The 14,738-nt window shown below is 40.8% G+C and overlaps 1 protein-coding gene across 4 annotated transcripts in view; it reads left to right on the forward strand.

Annotated features, from left to right (window-relative positions):
- Positions 1–9,848, forward strand: part of LOC149307312 (RNA-binding protein with multiple splicing 2) — a 49,236-nt gene extending 39,388 nt beyond the window's left edge. The window contains exons 7-9 of one of the 4 annotated variants that reach the window (XR_016282367.1): positions 2,376–2,542; positions 8,144–8,211; positions 8,431–9,848. Coding sequence is in view for 2 of the 4 variants with exons in the window: in XM_089538872.1 (XP_089394998.1) it covers positions 8,144–8,206 (63 nt within the window). In the remaining 2 variants the exon portion in view is untranslated. The other 3 variants (XR_016282368.1, XM_089538872.1, XM_089538873.1) reach the window with 3 other exon arrangements.
- Positions 9,849–14,738: the final 4,890 nt, after the last annotated feature.

The raw sequence follows: 14,738 nt of genomic DNA on the forward strand, positions 1-14,738 counted from the left end.
AGGCTAATATGAAGAAGAAGCAGCTTTTTTTATTAGAGTCACAAACCAAAATGGGATAAATCTATAAAAATATTAAGAAGATAAAAAGTTCTTCATCATTCCTACTGGGAAAAAAGCAGGATAAAAAGAACATCATTCCTTTTTAAATAATTTCCAGTAAACATATAATTAAAAAGAAACGTATCACTTTCAGTGCTGATAGAATTCAAAGACATAGCCGTGTTAGTCTGGAATAACAGTATGCAAAAGGGATCTTGTAGCACCTTTGAGACTGTGTGAAAGAAGTTGTAGCATAAGCTGTTGTAGATTTGGTCTACTTCATGCATCTGAGGAAATAGACCAGGTCTATGAAAGCTTATGCTACAACTTCTTTAGCGTATATCCAAGGGCCTCAAAGGTGCTACAAGATCTCTTTACACACTTTCAATGAGTCTTTTGAATAGACATAGTTTATCTGAATCTTGTTAAACCAGCCAGTTAGCAAAACAGAGAGTGGTATGTTATGAATATGGCTGTTGTTGTTGTTGTTGTTTCCCCCCAAAATTGGGATTCAAAGCATCTTACAATGTAAAAGCACAGTACAATTAAAAACATATAAAAGTGACCATTAAAATAGAATTAAACGATTACAATATTTAAACAGAACACTTGTTTTAAAAAAAATAGAATACAATTAAAAAATATAAAAGCACTTAAATACCATTCACTTTAAAAACAGTAAAACACACCCAGGGTGTTTTATAAAAACTTTGTTTTAAAAGGCTGTCTGAATAAAAACATGTTAGCTTGTCAACGGAAGGACAACAAGGAGGGGACCTTTCTGGCCTCCCTGGAAAGGGAGTTCCAGAATCTCAGGACAGCCACCAAGAAGGTGTCCCCACCAACCATGGTTGCGATGGTGGAGGGACAGAGAGAAAGGCCTCTCCTGAGGATCTCAGGGCCTGGGCCAGCTCCACAGGGAGATATGGTCTGCCAAATAACCTGGACCTGAGCCATATGTGTGACTATGTGTGACGCTTGTAATATTTGGCAGATCTCCCCATATAACTCTTAGGAATTTTCAGCTCCTATTGTGTAACTCTTGCCCACTATTGGGAGTATGAGAGTGCTTCTGTATTAACTATATTAAGCTTATAACACTCTTTGGCTGAATATGTTTCTCTCCATGAGAAGTCTTGTTCAGGCAGTGGCCTCCAAACATAAGGAAAACTTGCTTGGAAGAGCACTGTGCCCATTAAAGGAGATTAGCATCGGCTGTGGTCAGATGTGACTTTCCTACTGTTAAAATTTGGAGAGGTTGGAACAGTAGTGTTTTGCTTTTCCTGCTATCCACTTGGAGAGAGGGTTCTACAGACTGAACTCTGGAAGCTCTTCCCTTAAAACAAACGAATGTGTTACTAATAAAGATTTTATAGTGTTAAACATTACTTCAGCCTCATCACTAGGCAACTGCTAGCTCAAAACTCCACTTAACAAATAAGCCGAAAGTCTGGTGTGTTAAGGTAAGGGTGAGAAACTTGCTCTTCAGTTTTGGAAGGAAGCATAATCTGGAGAGAGATGCTTAATCCCCCCACCCAGCTAATAACAACTATTGCTTTGTTGCAGAACTACCAGCTACTATAATAGTCTCCATAAACAAGACAATCTTCCTTGGGTCACAGTTAGGATTGCAACCAAGGGTCTTCCACTTAATTTGTTTGGAAATCAAAAATGGTTCTTAGGGGTGGGATGAAAGCCTTACATCTTAAATATTTGCTTCTAGTTGTTTTAGCACCCAGTTGCCACTTGCTGAATTGTCCTTCTCAATTAGTCACCTGCATATCACGATCAACCAAGGATCACATGGCAAATGTAACCATCACCTTTTTACAAGGTGGTGATGGTGTTGTTTAAAGGAAAGACAGTGTGCTGCTGTGCTTTCCCTCCTCTTCAGTTCAACCTAATTAGAATTAGATGGGCTACAGAGAAAAATAATTATACAAAAGCTTTTAGTAGAAAGGTCTGTGAAGAACAGGTGTCTGTTAATGATTGCAAACTTGCCAGAACATCTCAGGAATCAATGTGTCCCTTTACATAATCCTTCTTAGCTGAATGAATAGACAAATGACAGAGGAAGAAAAAATACACATATCCCTGTATAGTTGTACTTACAACTGAAGAAGGAAGCTGTAATGAGCCAAACAATAATACCTGAAAAATCTCTGTCTGCCTTTGAATGCTGATATCCTTCCCTACCCTCAATCTGGGAAGGGATTGCTCTACAATAGCAGCCAATTGTCATGCTTAATGTGGCTGCCACATGCCTCTTGCTCCCCCAAGGGGCTCCCACAGTGGCCCGCTGGTGATTGAAATGATCCCTCCTTTGATGTCTTCAGTGACCTGCAGCCAGGATACCTACGCAGGCTAGCCCTGAAGCTCAGAGCTGGCCCTGGAGGTGTGGGACATCATAGTCCTGGCTAATCCCTGCTAGAATGGAGTGGCTGTACAGCAGCTTAATTCCTAGAAACCTTTAAGGATGGTGGGTCCCGTCTGGAAAAGGCTGGTAAGGTAACAAAACATCTCTCTGCCATTTTGGGCACACAATGGGGTTTTCCCGCAAGCTTTTTACTTTCCTTTTTTTGCCCCATCTCTTCCTTAGCAATCCGGTGCATGGGCCTCCACGCTATCCACACACCCAAAGCCCAGGCAAAATGAAATGCCAGGCATTTCTCTAACCCACCTCTTGCCAACTTGGCGCACATGACATGACATCACAGCATGGCACCTCTTGTGTTCAAAGTGCTCCCACTGAGCAGTGATGGATTGGTCCTGCCAGTGGGAGGGAAGGAGCCTCAGTCTCAGTGAGGGGATCCTGCCACATGGTACTGTTGTGGGGTGGGGGTTCTTACCACCTTGTTTCACTCACCACAGTCACGTGGTGGGAGGGGGGAGATTGTACTAGTAATAGTAGCAGCAGCAACAGCACACACAGATTTACTTTTCCTCGCACAGTCAACTGGCACACATCAGTCACGCTGTGGACTCCGTCAAGGAAGGCAGAATCCTTCCTTTACAGGAGTCTGAAAAATCCTCCTTCACAATCTTTCTCCTTAAAAACTAGTAAAGTTTGCATTTTATGTTGTTAAAATTGTTTTCTTTTGCTGCTTCACTTTAGGGCTTATCCAGAAAGGAAAAAAAGTCCCTGGAAATATCAAGACTTTCCAGTCCTTTTGGTTTTGATTTTATCTGCATATTCATGATTTTGAATCCGAATTCTTTCTTGAAGTATATTGGGTTCCCCTCTGTTCCCAACTCCCTTGTGTTCTTCCTCCCGCCCTTCCTACTAATCATTTCTAGACTCAGAAATTCAGATTTTGTGAAATTGCTGTTCACCAATTTTTAAATTATTATTTAGGAGTTATAGTCAAAGTGTTAACATGTTTTAGCAATATTGCACTAGTTAACCAATAAGACCATTTTCTTTTATTGTTAGTATTCCTCTTTCCATCACTTGATCCCTGTTGAAACCTTTGCTATATTTCTTAGTAGCAGCCATCTTAGCTGGTTCCGATATAACACAAATAGACAGCCATGGAGAGGTGCATTCATTTTGGGAAATACTGGGTTAATTTAAACTGACCTGGGGAATGGGAATGAAAACTCCCAGGAATTTCCTGGGAGTATTTCAAGATAGGGCAAATATCATGCAGATCTCCAAAACAAAGCCTGTTTGTACAGGAGCAAATCCTGAGACTTTCAGAGACTTTTTGGGGGGAGGCTCAACGTCTGATATTATTGCTATATATGTAGTAAGGGAACTTAATAGGGAATGAGGTAAGGGGGGGGGAGGTATTGTAAGGTAGTTGTAGTTAGGATTGCAGTGCTAGAATAAAAGGGTGTCCTGAATGAGCATCAGATTTCTCAAAAAAAATCTTTTGAACTGCAGAAAGAAAGTGCTGTCTTCGAAGAAGCATCCCCCATCCATACATAGCAGGAAATAGTCTTCTTAAGACACAGATGTGTTAACAACAGCTGTCTAGAAAAGTGGTATTGTTTACTCCCGAGGAAATTTAATAACCCAAGTCCCCTTGACATATGATGGCCCTAGTTGTCATACAAAACTGTTTCAAAGCAGCAGGCTACAATCAAGGAGAAATTTCCATGAATTAAAACAAACTAGTAACACTCCTAAGATAGGCAACAGATCTGAGTGGCCACCAGATAAACTAATATGTTTATTATTCAGTTACACTGTTAAAAATAGCTGCTTGCCCTTCCATTGGACTGCATGTATTTTGGGCTGGAAGAATATTTTTGTGCTAGCAGAATGCTGCTGTTCCAGTAGTTAGGCTTTTCTTTCCAGGGTTAAAGAGCACCATGCATCCTGGCAAAGGGAGCTTCCCATTTCCATTGAACTGTTGAACAGAATGGACAAAACTAGTTCCAGATGTGCGGGGGAGATGGATTTAGGAATCTGGGAAATATTTATAAGCCACAGCTTGAAACAGAGTGGTGGTGGGGAGAGAGAAATGAAAGGAAGCTGTAAAACATTTGACAGTCTTGGTGGCAATCAAGTGGGAGGGCTCCATGAAAATTGGCTTTAGGCAAACAGCCCTTCTGTAGCCTCTCCTACCTTAAGTTAAGGTTGTGGAGTTCCACGCAGCATCAAGGACTCAGGGATCCTAGTGAGAGGGCAGCAGTGTTGGTCAGGGGCTGGAAACAGTGAAATGTACTTTTTTTGCACCTCTAGAAACCCCATGCAGAAGTGGGTTGGTCCTATAAGCTTGTGGAATCCTCTAGCTGAAAACAGCTCCGGGCTACATTTATAGTATGGCCCACGAAAAGAGATACTAGATTAATCTAGTTAGCATACAACCCACAACTATGATTTGTTGTGTGGCAAACATCAGGGATTGAATTCTCCCTACTTCCCCATCTCTGGTGAAGCCATGAGGAAAGGTAACCTTTCATTTTCATGTTCCCTGTTCATATCCTCGGCTCTGTCTAGGTTCACACACAATGGCCTTGAGCCTACATCAACCAGACAAAGCACAGCACTCTGCTTTGTGTCCTCTGTCCACTCTGGCAGCTTTCAAGCCTGGTGGGGAGCAGTGGCAGTAGCATCTGTTTTGGGGAGAGGACAGAGAGAGGAGGTAGGTCATTTTATGTTGGAGATGCAGCTGGTACAAACTCCAGGGGGGAGGATAGAGAGGGTGCACTCATAAATATATAAAAGGATAGGAGGGTGCACTTTATCTATGACTGCACCTTCCTTAGCCTCTCCACTGGATCTTCATCATCAGAATTGCTTTATCCGTCTGTTCCCTCCCTACTGACCAGAAACATGGGGCTTTAAAGTTGCTGAAGGGAGGTTTTATGTGGTGTACAAAGAGTTATAGAATAGCTCTCTGTGCAGAGTGTAAAAGCAGACTATATGTACACATAAGCCACACTTACATCCATGTCTGTCACTCACTCACAGGATACCAGCCAATTAGGAATTATAGAGAACAGTTAGCACTAACTGTGGTTTAGGGAAATAAGCCAACGCTGGAGAAACAGTTTGATTTGTTTTCCTAAATTGCAGTTAACACTGTGATAATATTTCTCACTTCAGATGGAATATTTAACTGTGAATAAAAAGGGAGTCAAATCATCCACGTTCAGTGTGCCCTTGTTTTAAATGTTGCTCTTGGTTTTGTTATTTCCAGATATAGCTGCAGCACTGCCCATTGAAGTTAGCTGTTGGAATATCATTGTCCTAATCATTGGGCCAGTATTAGCTTTTGGAATAAAAAGTCAGTTGGGAATCTTGTGTCTTTTTGAAAAAACAACAATTCTTCACAACCATGGTAGCAAGGAACACTTTTGATTCCAAAAATACAGAACAATAATATCAGCACATCATATTTATACAAGGACTGAGAAGGATAGAAGATGCATGATAAACACTTTTCAAATACTTGAAGGGCTGTCACAAGAAGACCAAGGACTTGTTCTCTGCTGCGTCCTAAATTTAATGGGCTTAAGGTATAGGAAGACAGAGCTTGGATGAATACAAAAAGGAACTCACTGTTGATAGAAGTAGATTGAGAATAGAACCATCTGCATAAAGGTGATGGTGAGTTCTCATTGGAGGTCTTTCAGCAGAGAATTAGACAACCATTTGTTGGAGCTGTTGTAGTCATGGATTTCTTACATCAAGCTGGGGGACTGGACTTGATGCCCTGTGAAACTCCTTCTAATTCTATGACTTGCAACAATATACACAGTAGATTGACATTCCCAAAAAGAGTGTTGTGCTTTATGTCACAACCCTTTCTACTAGCAAGTGCCTTTCCCTTGTGCCTCCTTCTGACCCAAACCATTTCCCTACTCCTAAATGGCTTGTTTTCTTGGTGTCTGTGTAGTTAGTTGTTTTGGGTCATGGTTGCAAGTTTGGTTCAAAACAAAACATTGGTCAAGCCCAGATGCTGTCTGTTCAATTCTACTTTACTCTCAGCCCCATATTCTCCAGCATTTCACAGGTATAAAAACAATCACTCTAGTATGTTACCTTTTATGTTCTCACACCAAAGGACCAGTCTGAGCAAATGCACAAAGACTATCAGTACTCCACCTGCCATTGCTGCACATTGAACAGACTCTTTTCATTTGCTGTGTTAAACTACCCTAAAACAACCGCTTCTGTGCCAGTTTCTTAAGGAGGTGGCAACAGTTTAGTCATTTTATTAATCAGATTCTCTCAGTGGATCTGGTTGTGTTATAGCTACAGTTCAAAAACTTCCTAATTTGATTCTCAATAGGTAGCTGGACTGCCAGAAGTGGGGAGATGGAAGGAAAATGGGTGTACCTGAGAAGGGCAAAATAGGGACAACAATTTACAAGGAACACACACCAGATAAATAAGAACAACTAGAATGTGTGCAGTCCCAGAGTAGGGGAAAACATGGATATTTAATGGTATTAGGACTGGAAGAAGTCTGGATGTAGGATAATAAGAGGTGCAGTGTTTTGAAATATCTTACCTTTGCGTATAAAAATAGACCTTAAGATTGATTCACATGAAAGTGTCTGTGCAGCTCATTCTGAGAAACCTCTACCCAGGGAACTTTTAAACCTAGCTTGCTAGACTATCTTTTTAAAAAATATATTATTTTTTTTATCCAGCCCTTCCCTCCAAAGTAGGTTTGCACACATTTTTGTGCAGTAGACTTTGGCACTGTTAAATGCCTTTCCCTCTTTGGATATACTCATGAAGAATGGGTGGATTTACACAGCGTTATCAAGAACTCTTAACAGAAGGAGAAAATTAAATTGCAATCCAGTTTGCTTGAATGAATTGTGCATGAGTTATTTAGGTACATTATTTGGGCAGCAGAGTACTTAACTGGTCATAATGAGGGAACCCAGGTGGAGGAGGAGACTGCACCAGTTCCATGCCTTCAATTGTCCCAATTTGGGAGCAACAATGCTGAATAATTCTCTGTTGTCCCATTTTCATCTGCTTTTAAAATGTCTTGTTTCTTTCTCTTGTCTCCCACTCCTTGCTCCCTTTGCCTTCAGCTTTTACTTCAGTTGTTACAAACTGAGTACAAAGACAAAAGTAGTTTGCACTCCATTAGGGAGGGAAGGGGAGAGGAGGGGGTGGAATCTTGCCCTTGCCAGTAGACTCAGGCAAAAGTAACCTCACCTAGCTTACACTATATGGTCTTCCCCATTAATAACTTTTGTCATCTTGATTGCACTCTGTAGTTGCTTAGCAAAACATGTACAGGTTTTCATCTGTAAAATGTTGGAGTATACAGTTCCATGTATTGCTGTCATGAAAAAAAAACACCACTTGTATGAAAGATGCTGCCAAATGTCATTTAGTGGCTTAACTTAGAAACCTGTGCTTGATCCATCAAATATGACCTCAAGGCTCCCTCACTACTAGTGTAGAATCTAATGGAAGATGGCTTATTGATCAGTGAGGAAAATTATTGTGATTCTACCAATGTAACTCATGTACATCTTCCTGCCTGCTAAGGAAGAAGGTTGCATGAACCATGTCTATTGGATATTTGGGGAATGTGCCTCATGCAGTTACCAAAAACACTAGTGCCTGCATCGGTTGAACTGCTTTACTCCCTCACTGTCACATCCTGTCATTCTCTTCTAGATGCGCTGGTATCCTCCTTCTGAAGCTACCCAGCAAGGATGGAAGTCTCGTCAGTTCTGTTAGTTTTAGTAAGTATCTTGCTTTGATGTCTGTGGGTCCTGCAGATGAAACCATCCTGTGTAGTTGGGTTGTCTAGTTCAGTGTTATGTGCTATTCAGCCATAAAGCTTGCTTCAGATAAGGGTGATGGGAAAAGGAGTGGTAGTTATCTACCTTCCATGACATTGAGGTTCTGCTGAAGTGTATGTTGTACAATGCTTCTGTAATGTTTTCTTCCTTTTTTCCAAGAGCCGCCTCTTGGCCCACCTTTCCCCTTCTTGTCTCTCCATGGAGTGATGTGCCAGGAATGAAGTAGTCTGTGGATCGCTGGAAATCTTCCCTCCAAACCCTTCCTGTGGACACCAGAAAGGTGCCCAACTGCAGTAACTTCCCCTTCTTGTGAATGAATCTGTGGGCTTCCCTGTCCCAAGACTGTGAACATAAACTGTCCAGCCTCTTCCCCAGTTCAGTAACTGCATGTTCTGTGTACTCTCCCGCCTGCTTGCCTGCCTGCCTGCTTCCCACCCCATCCACCCATTCCACTAACTCCCGTTACTGAGTTTCTCCTACTATGCTGGGGCCTAGTTGGAGAGACCAGATCTTGATGATAGACCCTTTTTTTGTTCCCAGCTGGGATGCTGGCATTAAATGTGGTCTAGCTGTGTACAGTGCAATATCCAGGCCTTTCTTATCCTAAACATTGTTTATGCAGTTCCGCTGAAGGAAGCGAAAGACAATCGGTTTTGCATGTTTTCTGGCATGAATTTAAAACACTTTAACTTGGTGGGTGTGTGCGTGTGTGAGTGTGCAAAGCTGTTTTTGTTCTAGCATTTGTGTAACCATAGCAATGGGTTTTGGCCTAGCTATTGATCACTGAAGTTTTTTCATCTTGCTTCTGTGAAGACTTGGCTTCTAAAAAACACTATCCTAGTTTTGCCTTGTTCTCTCCCTCCCCTCCTTCTTATTCCCTTTTGAGGCTCCCCTTTCCATTTTCTGCTTTGACTAGAATTTGAAAAGAGAGAGAGAGAGTTTCTTCTCAAAAGTACAATGCACTGGGTTTCTTGTCCATTTTGCCCTTCTCCAGTTCAAGTCAGGGTTGTTTTTGTGTTTTGTTTTTCTGTTAAGCTCCTATATATAGAACATCTGTAAAATATTTAACTTTTTTCCCCACATCCCTCTGATTGGAGAGAATCCAGTCTTGCCAAATAATCAGCCATCCTTATGGGAATATCGAACAAAGATGTACGAGTATTTTTGTACCATGTGTAATAAGGAAATATTTATGCATCATAAAAAGATTCTGTGTGGTTTTGTGCAATTAATTATTATTATTAAAGAGAAACTGTAATCTGTAAGATAAGTTTAATGTTCAGTTTAAAAGCTTGAAGGAAAAAAAAGACTTTTTTCTGTAACTGATTCAGTCAGGCATAGTAACAAGAAATTGTGCAATTTTTCGTTGACATTTTATTGCTTGGTATTTGGAAGTGCTTTAAGTATTATATTGGACCATGGCTGTCTCACTTGTATTAAAATTCTTAAGAATAAGTTGCTATATCCTATGAGAATGTGAAACTGGATAATATATGAATTGTACTCAGTGGTGTGTTGACTCTTTACTGCATGAAGGTGTATGATATGTGGTATTTACTTGTTACTGATGAAGGTCACAGATTGGTGTGTGTATGTGTGCGAGAGAGAGAGAGAATGAGAGAGAGAAACACCTTCACTCTCCCTAGAATGTGATCCTCACTGAGGTGGCAAACTTGTGAGTAGACCACAAAAGTCAGCCAAAAGGCTGGGGCATGAGGAGGCACATGCAAGAGATCTTTAGAGACCTTATTGTAAGATATTTTGATGCTAATGCCTCTAAACCAAAACAATTTTTAATTGTAAAGGAGAATATACATACCAGCATAATAAATTTGGTAGAATAAGGAGTAGCAATAGGAATATGACCATTTCTATGATTCTAGATACAGTGGCTATAGACTAGAGTGGTGTGGTAACATCACCAGGATTGGTGACACTTGATGCGGGTGGTACTGAGGGAGATTGGTGGCAGCAACTGCTTGTTGCTTCATTGGGGACCCTGATACTACCCTGGGGAGAGAGCCAGGGCAGTGATAAACCCATGAGCTGTGCACTTGCCTCTCTGCCATCCTCACCATCACCTCAGTTTCCTCTCACCCGAATTAGGGGGGGCTGCTGGGGAGCAGCAGCTGCTTGCCCCTTTGTTCACCCCAGGAAGGAAGGTGCTCTGACAACACATCCACAAGGGATGCAGTCACCCCTCTGCCGCAGCAGGAAGAGGACCCCACCAGGAGTGTCATCCGGTGCAGTCCGCACTCCCTGCACTCGCCCAGTGATGCCACTGCGGTGGTGTCTATCCTTCAAATATCAAGCTAGAAATCTGAAACTGAGCAGCCTCCATAGAAGCAATGTACATGGTGATGATCCCAAGCCCAAACTTAATTAAGTACTGGTTGTGGAACCTCCCCCCCCCCCCCCACACACAAACGAAAGTGCTTTGGGTGATCTTGACCTGGAGAAAGTATTGGAAATGCTTCATTAAAATTCTTGTTGTGATCATGGTGAAGAGGTAAAAATTCTACATATCCTTGGACTTAGGTGGTGCCTATGATTTGGTGAGAGATGTCAGTAGTTTTCGGAAATGATCAGAGTGATATACAATTCAACATAAACACAAGTATACAGTTGTCAAGGTCAACACAGTCTCTTTTTTCACTACAAAAAAGGGAACATCTTGAAGTGAAGACTGGTGAACAGTTAAATGGTAAAGACAAGAGGGTCAGATTTCCGCAGAAATGTTTGCAGGTTATTCAAAACCACAACTATAGAAGTTCACCTAGAATGTATATCAGGAAAAGGGCCACCTAGGTAGATACCCAGTATTTTAATGAACAAAGTCAAGAAAGTGATTAAGGAACATGTGACTGTCTTAGGGAAATGGAAGTCTTGCCCAAGTAAAGTGAATAATGGCACACAAACTTGCAACAACAAAACAGACAAAGGGAAAGAAATATAAAAAAACACTGCAGACATATAGAGCTAAAACAGTGAGAGTCAGGGTCGTGTAGTAGTTTGACCCTTGGAGTATAACTCTGGAGATGAAGGTTCAAATCCATGCTCAGCCATGGAAACCCACTGGTGATCTTAGGCAAGTCGCATTCTCTTACCTCAGAGGAAGGCAAAGACAAAGGCAGCCCCGCTCTGAACAAATCTTGCCAAGCAAACCCTGCCTTAAGGTCATTATAAGTCAGAAATGACTTGAAGGTAGACGACAAGAACAAGACAGTAAGACCAACAATTAAAATCATTTTAAAGTTTTTCAGAAACAGGAAGCTGGTTAAGGAAGGAAGTTAAGTGTGTGCTAATATAGGTTAAGGTGGTTGTAGGAAAGCTGAATCAATTGCTTACAGTGCAAGATACAGGGCAGATGCTTTATCTATTTTCAAGATGGAAGTCTGAAGCATTGGGTCAAATAGTGGTGACAAAATGTTTTTGCCATACTGAAAAATAAAGTTTTAACCAATCACTGAGTCGCTATAGTACCTCCTGGAGAACTCACAAAAATTCAAAGGTGAAAATGCTGTTCTAAAGTTGACTTAATCAGTGGATTCAAAGAATGGTCTCTACCCTATAGAGGTAGAAAGCAGGAATTTAACACTGATTCTTAACAAGGAACCCAGGAATTACTTGTTCTGGCTAAATTCATAGGCGGTATCATTAAATATTAAATACATTTATCCAGCACATAGACGAAGTCCTATACAAAGGTAAGTCATTAACACTTTAGTATTGTACAAGCATGTATATGGGGTGGGGCGGGGGGGATGTAGTGGTTACTGTATGGCTCCTGAGTTGATTCATAGGGAGATGAAATTAAAGTATGCTTCTTCCCCATACCTCCACATTTCCCTTATATACATGTCAGTATTAAAAAACTTGGTTGCACTGACTTTTAATTAGTTAATTAATTAAATACACATTGATAAATGTACGTTACCAATGTGAATACAAGTACATCCTAGGGAGGCAAAACTAAATATTGAAAGCTACAATGTCTATAATTTTTTTCATTCCAAATGCCATTGAATGTTAGACTCAGAATAATTTCAGTTTAGTGGTTCCCAAATGCTGCTCCTTCAGAAGTTTTGGTTATCAGCTCCCAGAATTTCTGTCTGTTGGCCAGACTGGCAGGGGCTTCTGGGAGTTGAAGTCCAAAACATCTGGACGACCAAAGTCTGAGAGTCACAGACATGTGGAACTCCTATCTAGCCCTTAGGGCAGAGGTAATAATAAACTAAAACCTTATTTAGTTGTTTTATACAGCTTCCAGCTACAGATCTTACTAATGGTCACTCTTTCTCTGTTATAACTGTTTGAGGGAAGGAGGATTGGAAAAATTTGAGGGAGAGTTAAGTAACTATACACAATTCTGAAATAGACATGTACTGGAAGTGCATTTACATACAAAGAAGACACAGCGTACAAAGAAGACACAGTGTATAGGATGATGCTAAAGAGATAAACCTGTATAGCAAAATGCTTATTTGCCTTTTGGAGAACTATAGGATTCTGCTTGTTGGATATGTTTCTTGTTAACAGATCTGGGTATGATGTGAATGATGATAAATGGTCTTTTAATACCAACCAGTTTTCCTTACAGACTTTATAAAGAAAAAAAACCTTTACAATTGTATTAATAACATATATGTGCTGGTGGTTATAACCTGGAGGCAAGCAGTAAGAGTTACAGGTAAAACGGTACACTTGTGTCATCTGGGATGAACTGTGTTATTACTCTCAGACAGAGCATTTAAACATGTGAGATATACAGCTGTGGTTAAATAAGGCCCGAGAGTTGCCATGCAAAAAGGTTTACAGGTATGCTCACAATTTGGAACCAAACTGCAAGTTTATAAAAGGGGAAGAAAATTACTAATAGCAATAGCTGATAGGAGGGGTAGGGGCTTTAACGTTTTGTCCCAGCTGTGGATCCTGATCCAGAGCAGTGATTGTGTCTATTGTTTGTATGGGAAGTAACAGCTGAAGTCAAAAAGAGATGAAGGAAGAACATAGGTCCATAGATGTATGCTCTATCTGGGAAGAATAACTTGATTTGGATCTTTGAGATGCTTAAAATGTTTTTGAAACCTTTTAAGCATGTCAGAAATCCAAGTCATGCAAAAGTTTGTATTGATGTAACAAGTGGCTGCTAACTGTGAAAACTAATGCAAGCATTCCAGCTTCTGCCAAAACCATAACCATAACCTCTAATTCTGCAACCTCCACTGCTTCTCTCGCTAGTGTTTTCACGAGTCTTTCCAAGATGAAGGAAGGAATTGTATGGTACTCCATGCAATGTGACATTGTAAATTTCATATATGAGCTTTGAATTTTTTTTTTTAAAAAATGTAATTCGTAACTTGCTATTTTAAGATGGATTGTCCATGACATTATATTTCCCATTTCTATGTATGGCTGTGAAAGCTGGACAGTGAAGAAAGATGATGGGGGAAGAAATAATCTAATTTGAGATGTTGTGCTGGAAGAGAGTTCTGAGAATACTGTGGACCACTAAAAAGACCGGTGGATGGATCCCAGAGCAGATCAGGCCTGAATTCTCCCTGGAAACAAAGGCCCCATACAGACTGGCCAAAATAAAGCTGCTTTGGTTCACTTTGGAGGTATGCTGTTTAAATGATGCATGCATCCTAAGAGTCCAGAAGCTGTGCCAAAACTGCGCTCCAGTCCTTATGGCTTTGGCATGGCTTCCAGACTCTTAGAGGACACATGCATCCTTTAAACAGCGTACTTCCAAAATGGCCCGAAGCAGCATTATTTTGGCCAGTCTGTATGGGGCCAAAGATAACTAAATTGAGGTTGTTATATTTTTAGTTACATTGTGGGAAGAAAGGACTCACTAGAAAAAACTAATGCTTGGGAAAGTAGAGGGCAACAGGAGAAAGGAAAACCATGTTCCATATGGATAGACTCAGTCAACCCACAACCATCAGTCTACAGGAGCTGAGCAGGGTGGTTGAAGATAGGATGTCTTTGAGGTCTCAACATGACCACTAAACAACATAAATTAAAAATGACAACATTACTACTAGTTAAGCTACTTTTTAAGAATCATGTTACACCTTCATCACTCCAAAGCATAACAGGAAGTGCAGTTAATGCACATTTTTCAAGTTCTGGTCATAAAACTCTAATAGTACAAAATGCAGGGATAATTGGAACACTGATGTCCAACACTGTCATTACCCTATAGCAGCCAGGTTGCCCTTCAATGGGGGAAAAAGCCTCTTTGAAGCTATTTAAAGATCCTACAAATTCAAATCATTGAAAGAAATTAACTGTTTCAGTGGAAATCAGGCAGCCCTCCTAGTCCTGTTTGACTGCAACTCGGAGCAACCCCATTCAGCATAACCAGCTGTAATGAATGCTGGGAATGACTGTTCAGCAACAATTGGGAGGTTGCATGATACTCATCCCAGATAAAAATGTATCTGTAAATAAGATCAGCC

The sequence above is a fragment of the Sceloporus occidentalis genome, unplaced genomic scaffold, assembly GCF_023333645.1.
Source record: "Sceloporus occidentalis isolate IW3139 unplaced genomic scaffold, rSceOcc1.0.p SCAF_9, whole genome shotgun sequence".
NCBI lineage: Eukaryota > Metazoa > Chordata > Lepidosauria > Squamata > Phrynosomatidae > Sceloporus > Sceloporus occidentalis.